Here is a 13,200-nt window from a genome sequence, read left to right as displayed (position 1 = left end):
GTTTTCCTTGGGTTCCAAGCCCACCCACTTTGGGTTAGAACCCCAAACTTTGGTTGCCTCGCCCACAAATTCTTCTTTTTGTGGGATTTCGCATCACAAGCCTAGCACCCAAGGCTTGTGGGAGTACCTCTTGATGCTACCCAATTTCAACACTCCCTCTTAGCGAGGGAGGTACATACATTCCTTGAAAGTGTCTCTTCTTCGCAAACTAGAACACACTCCTCTTCCACGGTTGCTCTCCAATATTCATCATACGCTTCACCTTCTATCACAGAAACAAAACCTGTTGCCAAAACATAACTCTTCTTGGAAGTATCCCTGCTACTAGAAGCCTCCTTCCAATTCTTTTCCTGATAGATCTTCAAGCCATTCCATGGCTCCTTGTCAAATATGGAAGTCTCTTTTCCTCCCTCTTACGATGCACTCTTTTGGGGTTGCACACTCTCCCTTTGAATCTGCAAACTCCCTCTGGAACTCGACTTCTTATGAGTCTCAGAAGCCTTCTTCTTTCCTTGGTCAATACTAAATAGGCCTGCCCTTCAACCTATACAAACCATTTTCTCTAATTCCAAGCACTGCTCCTGAACTGGAGTTAGAGCCACTAAGCTTGAGCATCATTTTTCCATCCCGGAACATCACTTCAAACCCCTTCGCCTTAATTGTTGAGACAGACAACATGTTACACCTGAGCTCTAGTACCCAAAGTATGTCCTGGACTCGCAGCAACCCTCCTGACTTCATCCTAAATGGTACAATCCATGTTCCTCTAACTCCCTTCTCTTATCACCAATCTTCAAGTGTAGATCAAAGACCCATTCAATCACGCTTTCAAATACTTCTCATGATCCTATCATATGCTTCGACGCTCCACCATTTATGAACCAAGCACACCCTCACGAATGGTGCTCCCTGAGAAATGAGAGATTACAGAAAACTCCTCGTCGAACCTTTCCACGAAATCATCCTGTTTGATTATAGTTGGAGCAGTCATTGCCATCTCCTCCTCCTTCTCATTCTCTCCTTTCTCCCTATGTGGACACTTATTTGCATAATGCCCAGACTCACCACAAGCAAAACATTTCACTCTGCTCAAGCCTTTCTTCTTGTTGCCATTGTCAAACTTCCCTTTGCCCTCCTTGAGCTTACTAGCAAGAGCAACATTCTCATCATTAGTACTTTTTTGCTAAAGATCCTCATCCGAAATTTCCTCCTAGATGAAATCATCCCGTAACTTGTTCCAATCTAGTAGATTCTCTCAAGAGACTATTCCTTTAATAAATGGCTTCCACTGCTTTGAGGCCTCGTCATTAGTATTTTTCTATTGAAGATCCTCATCTCAAATTTCCTCTTGGATGAAATCATCCCATAACTTGTTCCAATTTAGTAGATTCTCTCGTGAGACTATTCCTTTAATAAATGCCTTCCACTACTCTAAGAAGCCCCTCGTCATTAGTATTTTTCTACTGAAGATCCTCGTCCCAAATTTCCTCTTGGATGAAATCATCGAATAACTTGTTCCAATCTAGTAGATTCTCTCATGAGACTAGTCCTTTAATAAATGGCTTCCACTGCTCTAACAAGCGCTTCAAGGTAGTCCTTACTAACACAAGTTCTGGAACATCATCACCAATGGCACTAAGTTCGTCACAAACTTGTTGAACCCTTGTAAGATATGAAGTTACGTTCTCTCCATTTGTCATCTTGATGTCCTGGAGTTTCTCTCTCAATACCATCTTCCAATTCTCGTTCTTATTCTGAAAAATAGAGCCTCCCACATATCCCATGCAGTGTTCTTCCTAGTGAGATGAGGTATCAAGTGATCCTTGACTCCATCAAGTATGATCAACTTGGACTTCACATCCGACTTGTTATGCCAAGCCAACTCAGTCGCGTCGGTTGGTGAGGTGATCTTAGTGTCAGCAAACTCCCATAGCTAACTTGATTCTTTCCTTCCACGAACTGTAGTTGGACAACCCATCCAATAGGTCTTCATACCTCAAACTAGAAACCATTTTTGATGAGTTGTCCTTCCTTCAACAACAAGTCAACTCAGCTCCCTCTTAGAGTCAATCCCTATGCACACTCTGATCCAACTGCCCTTCAAAGTAGCTTTGAAGCCATGTTAGAAATCCACGCACCCTCAGTCTGGTCCATGCCTTAGCTAGGAACATAAACATGCTGAAGATGCCCAACTTTAAACAACTTTGCACAGTGGAATATAACAGCAATGAGATCAATAAAGTACACAATATTTATTGCCCAAACATGTTCCTTGTTAGTCCTTTACTAAGAAAAACATAGAGCTCCTGCACCAGGGATCATGGCCCTTTATATCCCTGTACAAATGCCAAAATATACAAGTCTATCCTTTGACTAAATACCTAGGATTGAGGCCTTATCCCTTAGGTCCTCTTATGCCCAAAATACAAATACACCTATAGCTATCAAATCATACAGTTGTAGCAATGTAGGGCATTACCGACCCTTCTTAAATCATTGAAACATCAACAGCTTTCTTGGCAGTCCTTAACCAACTTGTTGTCCCTTTTACCAAACCTTGGCTTGTCCCCTTAGACCATAGCTCTCTCTCCTTAGCCACGGCCTTTTCCTTTGTGATTGTAGTTGCCCTTCCTTACCTCAACGAGCTGCTACAATAGCCTAGAACCAAAGTTGGCTTCCTTTTCTCTTGTTGCAGCCAAGCTATCACACCTTTGCCCAGCCTCCAATACGCTCAGCAACCCTTGGCCTGACCTATCACAATCTTTAAGGCCCTCAGCCTCCTTCTAAGTCTCAGCTAGCCTTGTTGGACCTCGGCCCTCCAATTTCCCTAACAAACCTTGGTTTGGCCAATTCTTACTTCAACAGAGCCTCGGCCACCAGTTCTATGCCTTGGCCCTCCAAAAACATTCTTCCACAAGGCCTATAGCTCCTTTCCAATGCTCCAAATAGACTTCAATCTCACATATTTGTTGAATAGATTAACTCAGCCTCCCAAAACAGACTTCCTCCTTGGTTGCCACTTCTAGCATTGACTCAGCCTCTCTCTAGCTTGCTATGGCTCCTCAAGGTTGTCCTCCTCATAAGTGATGTTCTTCACACTTGATGCCTTTAGCCTATCCTTGGGCTAGTATATATACCTGGGAGCCCTCTTTGTTCTTCAAGAGACCCCACTTCACCACTCAACATTAACTTAGAGTATAAAATTATTTTCCTTGGATCCCAAGCCCACCAACTTTGTATTAGAACCCTAAACTTTGGGCGCCTCACCCACAAACTCTTCTTTTTGTGGGTTTTCTCCTCACAAGCCTTTCACCCAAGGCTTGTGGGAGTACCTCCCAATGCTAGCCACTATCAATAGTTTGGGGGTTACTAGAATATGAGGCAGTGCTCTTCCATAGCCCTATCCCACCATATGGGTTTCAGGTATCCTTCCTTTTTGTTCTTAGTAAAGTGGATAATGAATGTCCAATCTCAAAGCAATCCCTACACTAAAAGGCTACCCACTCATAATCAAGTTGTGTCTAGGTGTATTCTTTTGCTATCAACTAATCTTTGCCGATAAGCCTTTGTTGAAGTCCATATGGTTAAATGCCTATGCAAGAATACATAGTTAGATGCCTCCTTTGCATCTAAACACTCCTAAAGTGGAATTTTTCCAAGGAATTCTCAATCTCCTTAAATGAATTGAATCCCTAAGACTATAGAAATTGAGCATCCTTACCCAAAACTAGATCGAAGGAAAGTAGATCCTTGGATGGGTCAAATGTTGGGGTCCATGGCTTCATGCATAGCCTTGCTTCACCCCAAAACAATGAGCCATAGGTGAAAGGTCTAAATCTTATTCCAAAGCAAATTCAACTATGAAGAGCCCTTTTGCACGCGGGTAAATTAAAGTTTCTTCCTTTATTTCTACTTTCCATGTTGATATGATCCAAATGTGTAGATCCAAAAGTTTTGGCCAATGCCCAATGAATCAACAAATGAGCTTATTTTCCTAGAAGAACTAAAATGATTATATTGCATCTACTACAACTAGGATGATTGGGGTTGAGGTTGGGGCTTCATTTACCATTCTTACTCATTAGGTCTAAGCAGCTATTATCAAGGTCTCTATCAGATTGCTTTCAAAAGTGCATCTTTGAAAGAGAATCTTGGATCTGTCAAGGGAGGAGGTACAAAGCTAGATGGACCAACGCTAAGGGGATTCAAGGGTCCATACACAAGGGCACCCATTGGGTCCATCTTTATCTTAGAGGTATGTAGGGGATGGGTTCCCAATAGCAGTGATTAATGTAGAGGTTACAAAGCTTGATGACACAAAAGAACCAAACAACATCTTTCAATGGGCACAGGGAGGGGATCAGAATCTCCACTGGGGATGGACAGAGCACTTTGTGGCAAGGCTAAGGAGGTGGCCATTGAGGCCATAACAGAGATGGAAACGCAACTAGAGTAAAAGTCTAGCCACCTCTCACGGAGCTCCAACTCCACATTTCAATTTTACTTTATTCACAAAAATTTGTATGTACTTAGTAACAAGCTAAATATTTTTATTTGAATAATTATCTACAATGCAGAAATCTCTCCTTTCATTAACTAAAAGGATTGAACACCTATACTATATTCATCTAAAATGTTTTGAAGTCATTAACATCTTCCCTAAATTACACATATAAACTGATAAGATTTAGAATCATGCATCCTTAGCAAGACAGCTGAAGATAATGTGCACTGATGAATTCCAAAACCTAAGCATATGTGTCCAGTCATCTCATGAAGCAAACGTCATGTCATATACCATGGCAGGCATGACGAATAATTAGGATGGCTATAAAATTAAAAATATTGCTGAGTAATGTTCAAAGGCTTTTATTAATTTCCCCGTCGTGACCAGACAGAAAATGTATGTTCCATGACACATCCTCCAACTCCACCTCTCCCCCGAAAAATATAAAGTTTCAATAACATCAACTTGGTGAGTATGAGGCAGTCAAGAAGACTCTGATATATAGAATACAAAGGTTTGGGTCACAAAGAAAGCATATGCCCATTGACAAGTAATAATCTGTTAAACAAATATAAAGCATTACATTATAAAGTATTACATATAAAATTTAGATACCAGTACACAACACTGCACTTGCCAGTTTAGAGCTCTAACTAGCTTTAATTTGTAACCTGCTACTGCCATGAGTCCCTTATTAGGTCATTATTAGGTCATTCAGGTAAATGGTTGGGGGGATTTGACAAAGCAAATATATGAATCTCAATCGCCGTTCTAAATGAGTAGTGAGACTTACTTTAATCTCTGAAAAACCTTTGCTGTGAACAGGAAGAAAATCCATGTTTAATGCCCCTGAATTACATTAAATTTAAAACACCATCCACTATGAAAGACACACTTGCTAATTTTTAGCTCTAACTATTGCAGAGCAATACTGAAGAGCGCAGATGCTCGGGTATCATCACATAGTTACATGTTGCAGTCACTAGGGCAATACCAAATTTTAAACTATAATCAAAACTCCAACCAAAGAAAGTAATTGAAAAGTTACAAAACCCAATCCTGCTTTCTTGCATAATCAATACTGAAATTTATAAATAGAAAATCCTGAGGATACACGTGCACATCCAATTACCAAATTTTGCATGATCCTCTGCAGATTAATCTCCTTCCCTTAATGAGCCAAAGGAGTAATCCAAATTGGCAAAGGTTCAAAATTCTTGGCTTACTCAGTGTTCAAGAAAAAAATGGAGCAATTTCCAAAATGTTTATGATATTAGTATTTTGGGGCTTGCACATATACCACTGTTTTTGCACATGGCCATCCATTTTTCTCTCTCAGTTTGGTACCTCAGATCTTGAGCCCAAAACACCCCACTGAATTTACCTTATCAGACATCAATACTTCAATACTTTCGAAACTAAATCTCCAAAATCAACACCCATAAGCAAAACTCAATTTTCCAACGTTCCACAGATGTGTGTTTACAACCTTGGGTACAAGCCCCCTGAACGTGGGAGCATTGTTAAGAACATTCCCACCATCCCCAGTACAAAAGCATGGCAGGGGGCATGGGTGGGGATGCTTCCTTATCAAAGGGGAATGTTTCCCTCAGAAAAGGGAATGTTCACTGCCCATAAGTGACATCCCTAGTACTTTGGGTGACATTCTTGAGTACCAGGAGTATCCCAAATCCCAATACTAAGGGGTAATCCTGGGTACTTCATTCCAAAAAGTGTGGCCTACGACTTTAAAAAGAAAAGAAAAGAAATAGTAAAACATAAAAATCTTAATTGTCTCTTGGAAAATCTGTTTATAAAACAAAGGACACCACCAAATCCCAAACATTGTAGTCCCTCAAACTGCCAAGCAGACACGCCCTGTCAAGCTTCCCATACCCTCATAAGCCTCAGATTATGTCAACAACTGAAAAGGAACTTTGTAGCCTGAATATGCTTAGTCTGCTGAATCTAGCAAGGGTGGTTGTCAAGTGTAGGCTTCATAAAATTGGAGTGACAGATGCTGCTTTTGTTCGGTGGCAAGGATGAACATTTTTTCTGGAGATCCAGGTGTTATGATCATGGTTCATACATAAGTGGACAGGATCACTAACACTCAAAAAATGACTTCTTCCAGTCCAATATTGTTTTACCTGTTTGGAATCATACAGACATGTCATTTTCCACAGATAAATGTCCAAAGATTTGTAGAATGCTAAATCAGAATGATTATTGCTATCAGAAAATTATTATGTCATGCAAGATCCAGCAGATTCCTGGAAGAAACTGTATGGGTATCTTATGTCTGACTCTAGTGTATGTGATGTCAATGATCTCTGGATGCATGTCTGACTCTTGCTTGTGCAGATCTTGGCATGCAGCTTTGCACACAATATATCTTCAGTGTAACAATAGCAAGGACGTTTAGTATTTACAAATGACATATGATTATTTTCATTGGTATTACACTGACTAAAGTTCCTACTCCCCTCCAAACTGAGTTCTCTGTGACACATAAATAGTTGATCCTGCAATGGAATTTTGGATGAATGAATATGTCCTGAATGACATATGATTGTTTTCTTTGTCCGTATGCTGACTACAGTTCCTACTGCCCTTCTACCTGAGTTCTCTTTGGCATATAAATACTAAAATAGTTAATCCCGTAATGGAATTTTGAATGAATTAATATGTCCTGAATGTGCTTATACCAAAATAGAACTTCCAACAACATAGTGTTTAAGTGCATCCATCAGACACAAACTACAATATCTAAAAATAAAAACGCAGCCCAACACATACTATGGTCTAATAACCTATAAAAGGAATATGAATACTTCCAATAAAATAAAGTTCACCCATCCAAAGAATGACTACGCATTCATACTAACCAATTGAATACTTCAAATAAAATAAAGTTCACAGGTCCAAATAATGACTACGCATTCATACTAAACATCTACTTTGTCTAGGACGATATATAGAAGTTAAAACATTTTCACTCACGAAAAGAAAAGGCTTCTGATAAATAACTCTATCAGACACTCCAAAAGACTTCTCATAAAGGATGTTGTCAATGGCTTTGCCATGGTGATTGATAACTTAATACAATGGTGCTCTGTTGTTTTTATATTTTATCAATTGAATAATTTAATTTTTCATATATTTAGTATCTGGGATGAGAACCCTATTTCAGGCACTCCGATACCACCCGTGAGTTTCCTAAATTTTGAGGGAATCGCCACATGTCCCCCGGACATATTCCCATGTCCTGACGTCCCAGAAACTTGGTGGAACATTGCAATTTTCAGTTAAGAGACCACTGACCTAAAATTCTAACAACGTCAACTGCGAAAGGCACACTTGCTAACTTTTAGCTCTGGCTATTGTACAGCAATAATGTAGTGCATCGTTGCATGATGCAGTCCTTTAGGGCAACGCCATGTTTTGAACCATAACGGAAACTCCAATCGAAGAAAGAGCCTTGACAAGAGCCTTTAGTCCTGCTTGCTGTCATAATAAATACTGAAATCGAGCGTAGAAAATCCAGAAGATACCCATGCGCATCCATGAACCAAGACGAGCATAATTCACTGCAGATCAATGTCCAGACATTCTATAATTCAGATTGGCGAAGGTTCTAAATGCATGGCAAACTTCCAGCACTTGCTGACGTGGCAATTGAACTCCATCCATTGATCTTCAAGACAAATATGGAATAATTACCAGAATGTTTATGATGTGGCTATTACGGACTTGTTTATGATGCGGGAATATCAGAATTGTTTACTATGCGGGTATTTGGGACTTGTACAAAACCCCTGTTATTGCACATAGGCATCCATTTTACTCTTTAGGAACTTGGTATCTCAGCTCTTGAGTTCAAAACACCTCGCGGATCTTGCATTTTCAGGCATAAATAATTCAATATTTTAACTAGTTCCCCAAAAATGAAGACCCGCAAATAATTTTTTGTTTTTCATTAAGTTAAGACACTAATATATAATTCCATGTGGTAAACTTAAACAGAAATAAGAACACATACCATGGCTGGAACTGACAGAAAACAGAAGTAACAACAGGAACCCAACACTTCGCAGCATTATAATCTATAAATCTCTCTCGGACCCAGATCAGACTGCATCACACCAGTATAGACCAAGCCTCATGACTTCAGCAAAGCTCCTCTCCTATGTAACTCCTGACGAAGCTTTCCAACGGTTTAACCCAGAGATTAGCATCTGTAGCCCCACTAAGATCTGTTCACACTGATAAACCAGTGAGCGTAACTTCGGGATTTAGAATGCCCAGTTCCAGCACAGTTACAGGAGCCATTGCTGCTGACAGAAGATGTTAAATACATAAACATCAACAGAAAATGTCTCAGGGTTCCTAGCAGTGTCACGGACTGTTATGTTAGGTAAAATTGGTGAGATGCCGTTCCGTCAAAATAAATTGATACCTTTCGGACTGGAAGTGGGCTTTTCGGAGAAAATTTAGGGATAACATTTAGTCGGGAGAGATCTTTCCAATTTATAAATAAAAAACGATAATTTTGAAAATAAAAATAAAAGAGGAGTATATTTGTGTGGGGTTATGGTTGAGTAGTTGATATATTTGAAAATGACCTGCCTTAAATTTTTATTATTATAAATTTCAATTACATTAAAAATTGTAACGTCTGTAATGAGTTTTTTTTAAAGTTTAAGAAATATGTATATTTAATTATGGTTTTACGTGTAAATTAATAAACGGATAAATTTGTTAAATTGTATTAGAGTACTTGGATTTTCGAAGTTTGTTTTTGAAGTAAAATTGATAAGGTTTCAAATGTATAATAGTTGGGAGTATGCCACAACAAAAATATCTAATCATATTAAGAATTGGTAGGGTTTAGATAAATTTTTCAGTACATTTAGTGTTTTCGTTACTCTATAGGTTAGTTCTTATGGTTGTGTTTTGTTATTTTATAAGCTAGTTTCTAGCTTTTCAATTCACAAATAAATTAGTAAAAAAAAAATTAATAAGTGAGGTATGAGTGTGTTCGTTATGATTTTTCTTAAAAATAAAAATAAACAAATTTATTTATAGATAGTAATTTGATAAGTAAAAGTAGGATTAATTTTTAAAGTTGTTTTAATAATTTTCCTAATTTATGATTGATTCTACTTTATTACGGATATAAGCTTATGTCTACTTATACGGAAGAGTAGTAATTAGTCTCACCATTGTAACATATATGACTAGGATTACCTATGTAAGGTATGTATTACTTATACTTATACCGAGATAATTATACTGATAGCTTGCAGCTTCATCATATCTAAGCTGCTTAGTACTAATCCCGTCTATTCAAAGCTGTTACTCCTTGTAAGCTTTATTGAAACATATCATGTACTGTCCAATGTGTTTCATTCACGTAATAAAAGCTTCTCTATTCTAACTAGTGTTCACTAATATAGCTAGTACTTATTAACCATGGGAATAATAGAGAGAGAGTATTTAGTATAATGTAAGCCATATCAATGGAACCAGTAGTAAGTAGTTATAGAGAAACAAGTGTTACTTACTTTACCTAATATATTTTTATAAAAAACTCACTAAGTACTAAGTGTAGAATATACAGTGATGAGGTGTATCTTAAGGCACTCCATGATGTGAAGGTTACTAATTCAAAATTATGTGGGCAAAAATCCAACCATGTTAAGTGTTGGTGTGGTATAGGCCGAGTGCACTCCATGATGTGAAGGTCACTGATTCAAAATTAAGTGGGCAAAAATCCAACCATGTTAAATGTTGGTGTGGTATAGGTCGAGTGGGATCCTTGGGTGATTTTGACGATTAGATGTCCCTGGGTCGTGGTTTTTTAAGCCAAAGTTTAAGCATGTAATCATCTGAGAACTCACACAAGTTAGCAAACAAAAATTATATATATTTTATAAAATATTACCAAATGTTTAATACTTTGGTATTTTAAGAATTAGTAAGATTTTCCAACGTTTTTACATTTTAATATAAGTTTTTATTCTTAAAAAAAATTGTTTTGAAGTATATGTTGACTATTTAGCCCTGATGGGTAGCCCAGTTAGTTGAAGTCCCCTTGCCAAGTTGTGGCCCTTTGTCATGAGGCACGAGTTCAATTCTTCCTAGGTTCATCAGAGTCAAGCTCCTTGTGTTAAGTCGATTGGGTGTGTGGCTCCTTCGGGTGGGCTTGCCTAAGGGTCATTACGAAGAAATAAAAAAGTATGTGTTGACTATTATGGCCTGGGTGGAAGGATATGTGTCTCATTAATGGACGTCTTAGCCTTAGGGTGAGTTATGTTGGCTCCTTACGGCTTGAGTGGAAGGGTAGGTGCCCATATTAAAAGATGGAGTGCACAAGTTAACACCAAAATGTCTTAGTCCTAGGCTAAGTTATGAGTTTTGTGCTAGGTGTTAACTTGTACACTCCTAGTAGTTAGACTAAGGTTTATAGCAACATACAACTAAATTTAAATGTGGACCTTGCCTAGATAATCTCAATAAGGGACAAATTAATCCATTTTTTTTGCTAAGTCAATAATGGATAAACTCATCCTTTTTCACAAAGAAATAGTAAGATATTGGTAACTAGTCTAGAGTTTATAATAGGTATAACTCAATTTCAACCTAGACCTTACCCTAGTAATCTCACCTAGTTATTGATTCCCCTACATTTAAAAAAAAAAAAAAAAACAGATAAATCCAACATTTTTTAGCTTTAGTTAATAAGTTTATAAAGTCATATTTTTTTCACAAAAAACTTAGAAGTTGTTGATAGCTAAACTGAGGTTAATTTAATAAGATTGTTAATTTATGGATTTCCCTAAAAAATGTCGACAAACTTAACCATTTTTTTGGGTTATTTTAATAAGATGATAAATTCAACCATTTTTAATGAAAATTCTTTTTTAGATCTAAAAGGAATATCATGAAAAGTTATAATTTTGCCTAATTAGTCAAAATTGTGATTATCGAATTTTATTTTTAGGAATTTGGATTCATTTCAAAATGATCGAGATTGTGTAAAATTTTGAAAAAAATAATATACTAAAGGAAAACTTTGTCTCATAAAAAAAACTCATACGAAAAGTTGAATTTATCCACTTATTAATTCATTCCTATTGTTTAATAATACCCTCACATAATGCTTTTGAGAATTATATAGAGTGTGACATATGTCTTGGTCATGATGCCATCTCAACATCCCACAAAACAAGGGTAAGATTAGACAAACAAATATGTTGAACCCACGATCAATCATCCATTATATTAATAAGTAACATCACTTTCTTGCAATTACTCTCATTGACATAAATATCATGGTATGATGGAACTTATAAGTTTTCATGAACCAATACTAACAATCGATGCAAGATAACACATAACAATCAATGTAAGATAACACATAAGAATAAAAAAGATCTTATAATTTTGGTTTATAGATATTTGTTTTGATAATGATTTAAAGATTGAAATTTTGAAGGATATAGAGTTTTGATTATGAGTTGATATGATAATAAGACAAGGCTTAAATTTTAATTAGCTATAGGAGTGTAAGTTATTAGAATAACTTATTTATTATAAGTTTAATATGTTATTAGTGAAAATAGAGAATATTATTTATGTTGAAACTATCTTTTGGTTATTTAGTAAGTCATCAAATTATCTATGATTATGTAAGAGTTTGTTTTCAAAATGTAAAAAACAATTGAGGAGATGTAAAAGTTTATTTTTACAAAACACAAGCATATAATTTTAAGTGATATGATTTTTCTTAAATAATATTGATTAAATGATCAATAAAATTTAGTTTAAATATTTCGAGAAAATATTATCTTCTCTTAAAAAATTTAATAAACTCATATTTTATAATTATTTTAAATTTTATTATTTAAATAATCTTTTTAAAACCTAAACATATATTCCTTCTACAAAAATTCTATTTTATAATTTATTTATTTTTTCCAAAGAAAAAATCGAACATTTTATAACAAAATAAAAAGTTACATAGTATATGCCGAAGCATTCAGTTTGTTGTATGATTGAAAATCATAGAGCTCTACAGGAAGTGTCTGCCGTTCCTGTCCAAAACCATGAGTAAAGAGATAGACCCCTGATCTGAAAACGTGGACCTCCTCATATCGAGGAAAACAACCCCTGTCTCCAGCTCAAGCAAAACCAGAAATACCAGTTTTAACATAAGTTTGAGCGTCTCCATGGAAATATAAAAACAATGCATCTATTTCCCAGGTCTCCTCATCGAGGAAAACAACCCAAACAGGAAGTAGATACATAAGTCATGCAACAACTGAAAACAGTTAATATAATCAACAGCTACAAGAAAGATAAAACATCATAACTGTCGGGAACAAAATCAGGCTTTGCAGAGCCTGAAGAGTCCAAAGTGTCAACAGACTAATAGTAAGGAGGTTGATCCGACACACGGATCTCGCCATGGTCCTCCTCCACTATTCTCCAACCGCCCATATCTTGTTGCAGACCCTCTTTAGAAAGCCTGTTTGCTGTATCATTGCGTTCCTTGTAGATGTGGCAGAGAGAAAAGACATTAAAGGAATGCTTTAACTGCTGAGTCTCTTCTAATAAAGGTAACAATATATAGTTTTGACATCTGCTTTTCCCATTAAACCATTTAATAACATTCATAGAGTCCCCAA

General features: G+C 36.7%; 1 protein-coding gene across 17 annotated transcripts in view; it reads right to left on the bottom strand.

Moving 5' to 3' along the window:
* The window catches only part of LOC149196225 (uncharacterized), a 126,713-nt gene extending 117,709 nt beyond the window's left edge, over window positions 1-9,004 (bottom strand). For 15 of the 17 annotated variants that reach the window (XM_089405472.1, XM_089405474.1, XM_089405480.1 and 12 more), the window contains exon 1: window positions 8,550-9,004. In XM_089405472.1, coding sequence (XP_089261598.1) covers window positions 8,550-8,607 — 58 coding nt within the window. In that variant the 5' untranslated portion in view covers window positions 8,608-9,004. The remainder of the gene's footprint in view (window positions 1-8,549) is intronic. The other 2 variants (XM_089405489.1, XM_089405488.1) reach the window with 2 other exon arrangements.
* Window positions 9,005-13,200: the final 4,196 nt, after the last annotated feature.

Source organism: Pinus tabuliformis, chromosome 2_2 (genome assembly GCF_031772625.1).
Source record: "Pinus tabuliformis cultivar Carrire ecotype Pingquan chromosome 2_2, CPIR1, whole genome shotgun sequence".
Taxonomy (NCBI): Eukaryota; Viridiplantae; Streptophyta; class Pinopsida; order Pinales; family Pinaceae; genus Pinus; species Pinus tabuliformis.
Note: the sequence above shows the minus strand (reverse complement) of the source record. Positions and strands in the feature narration are given on the sequence as shown.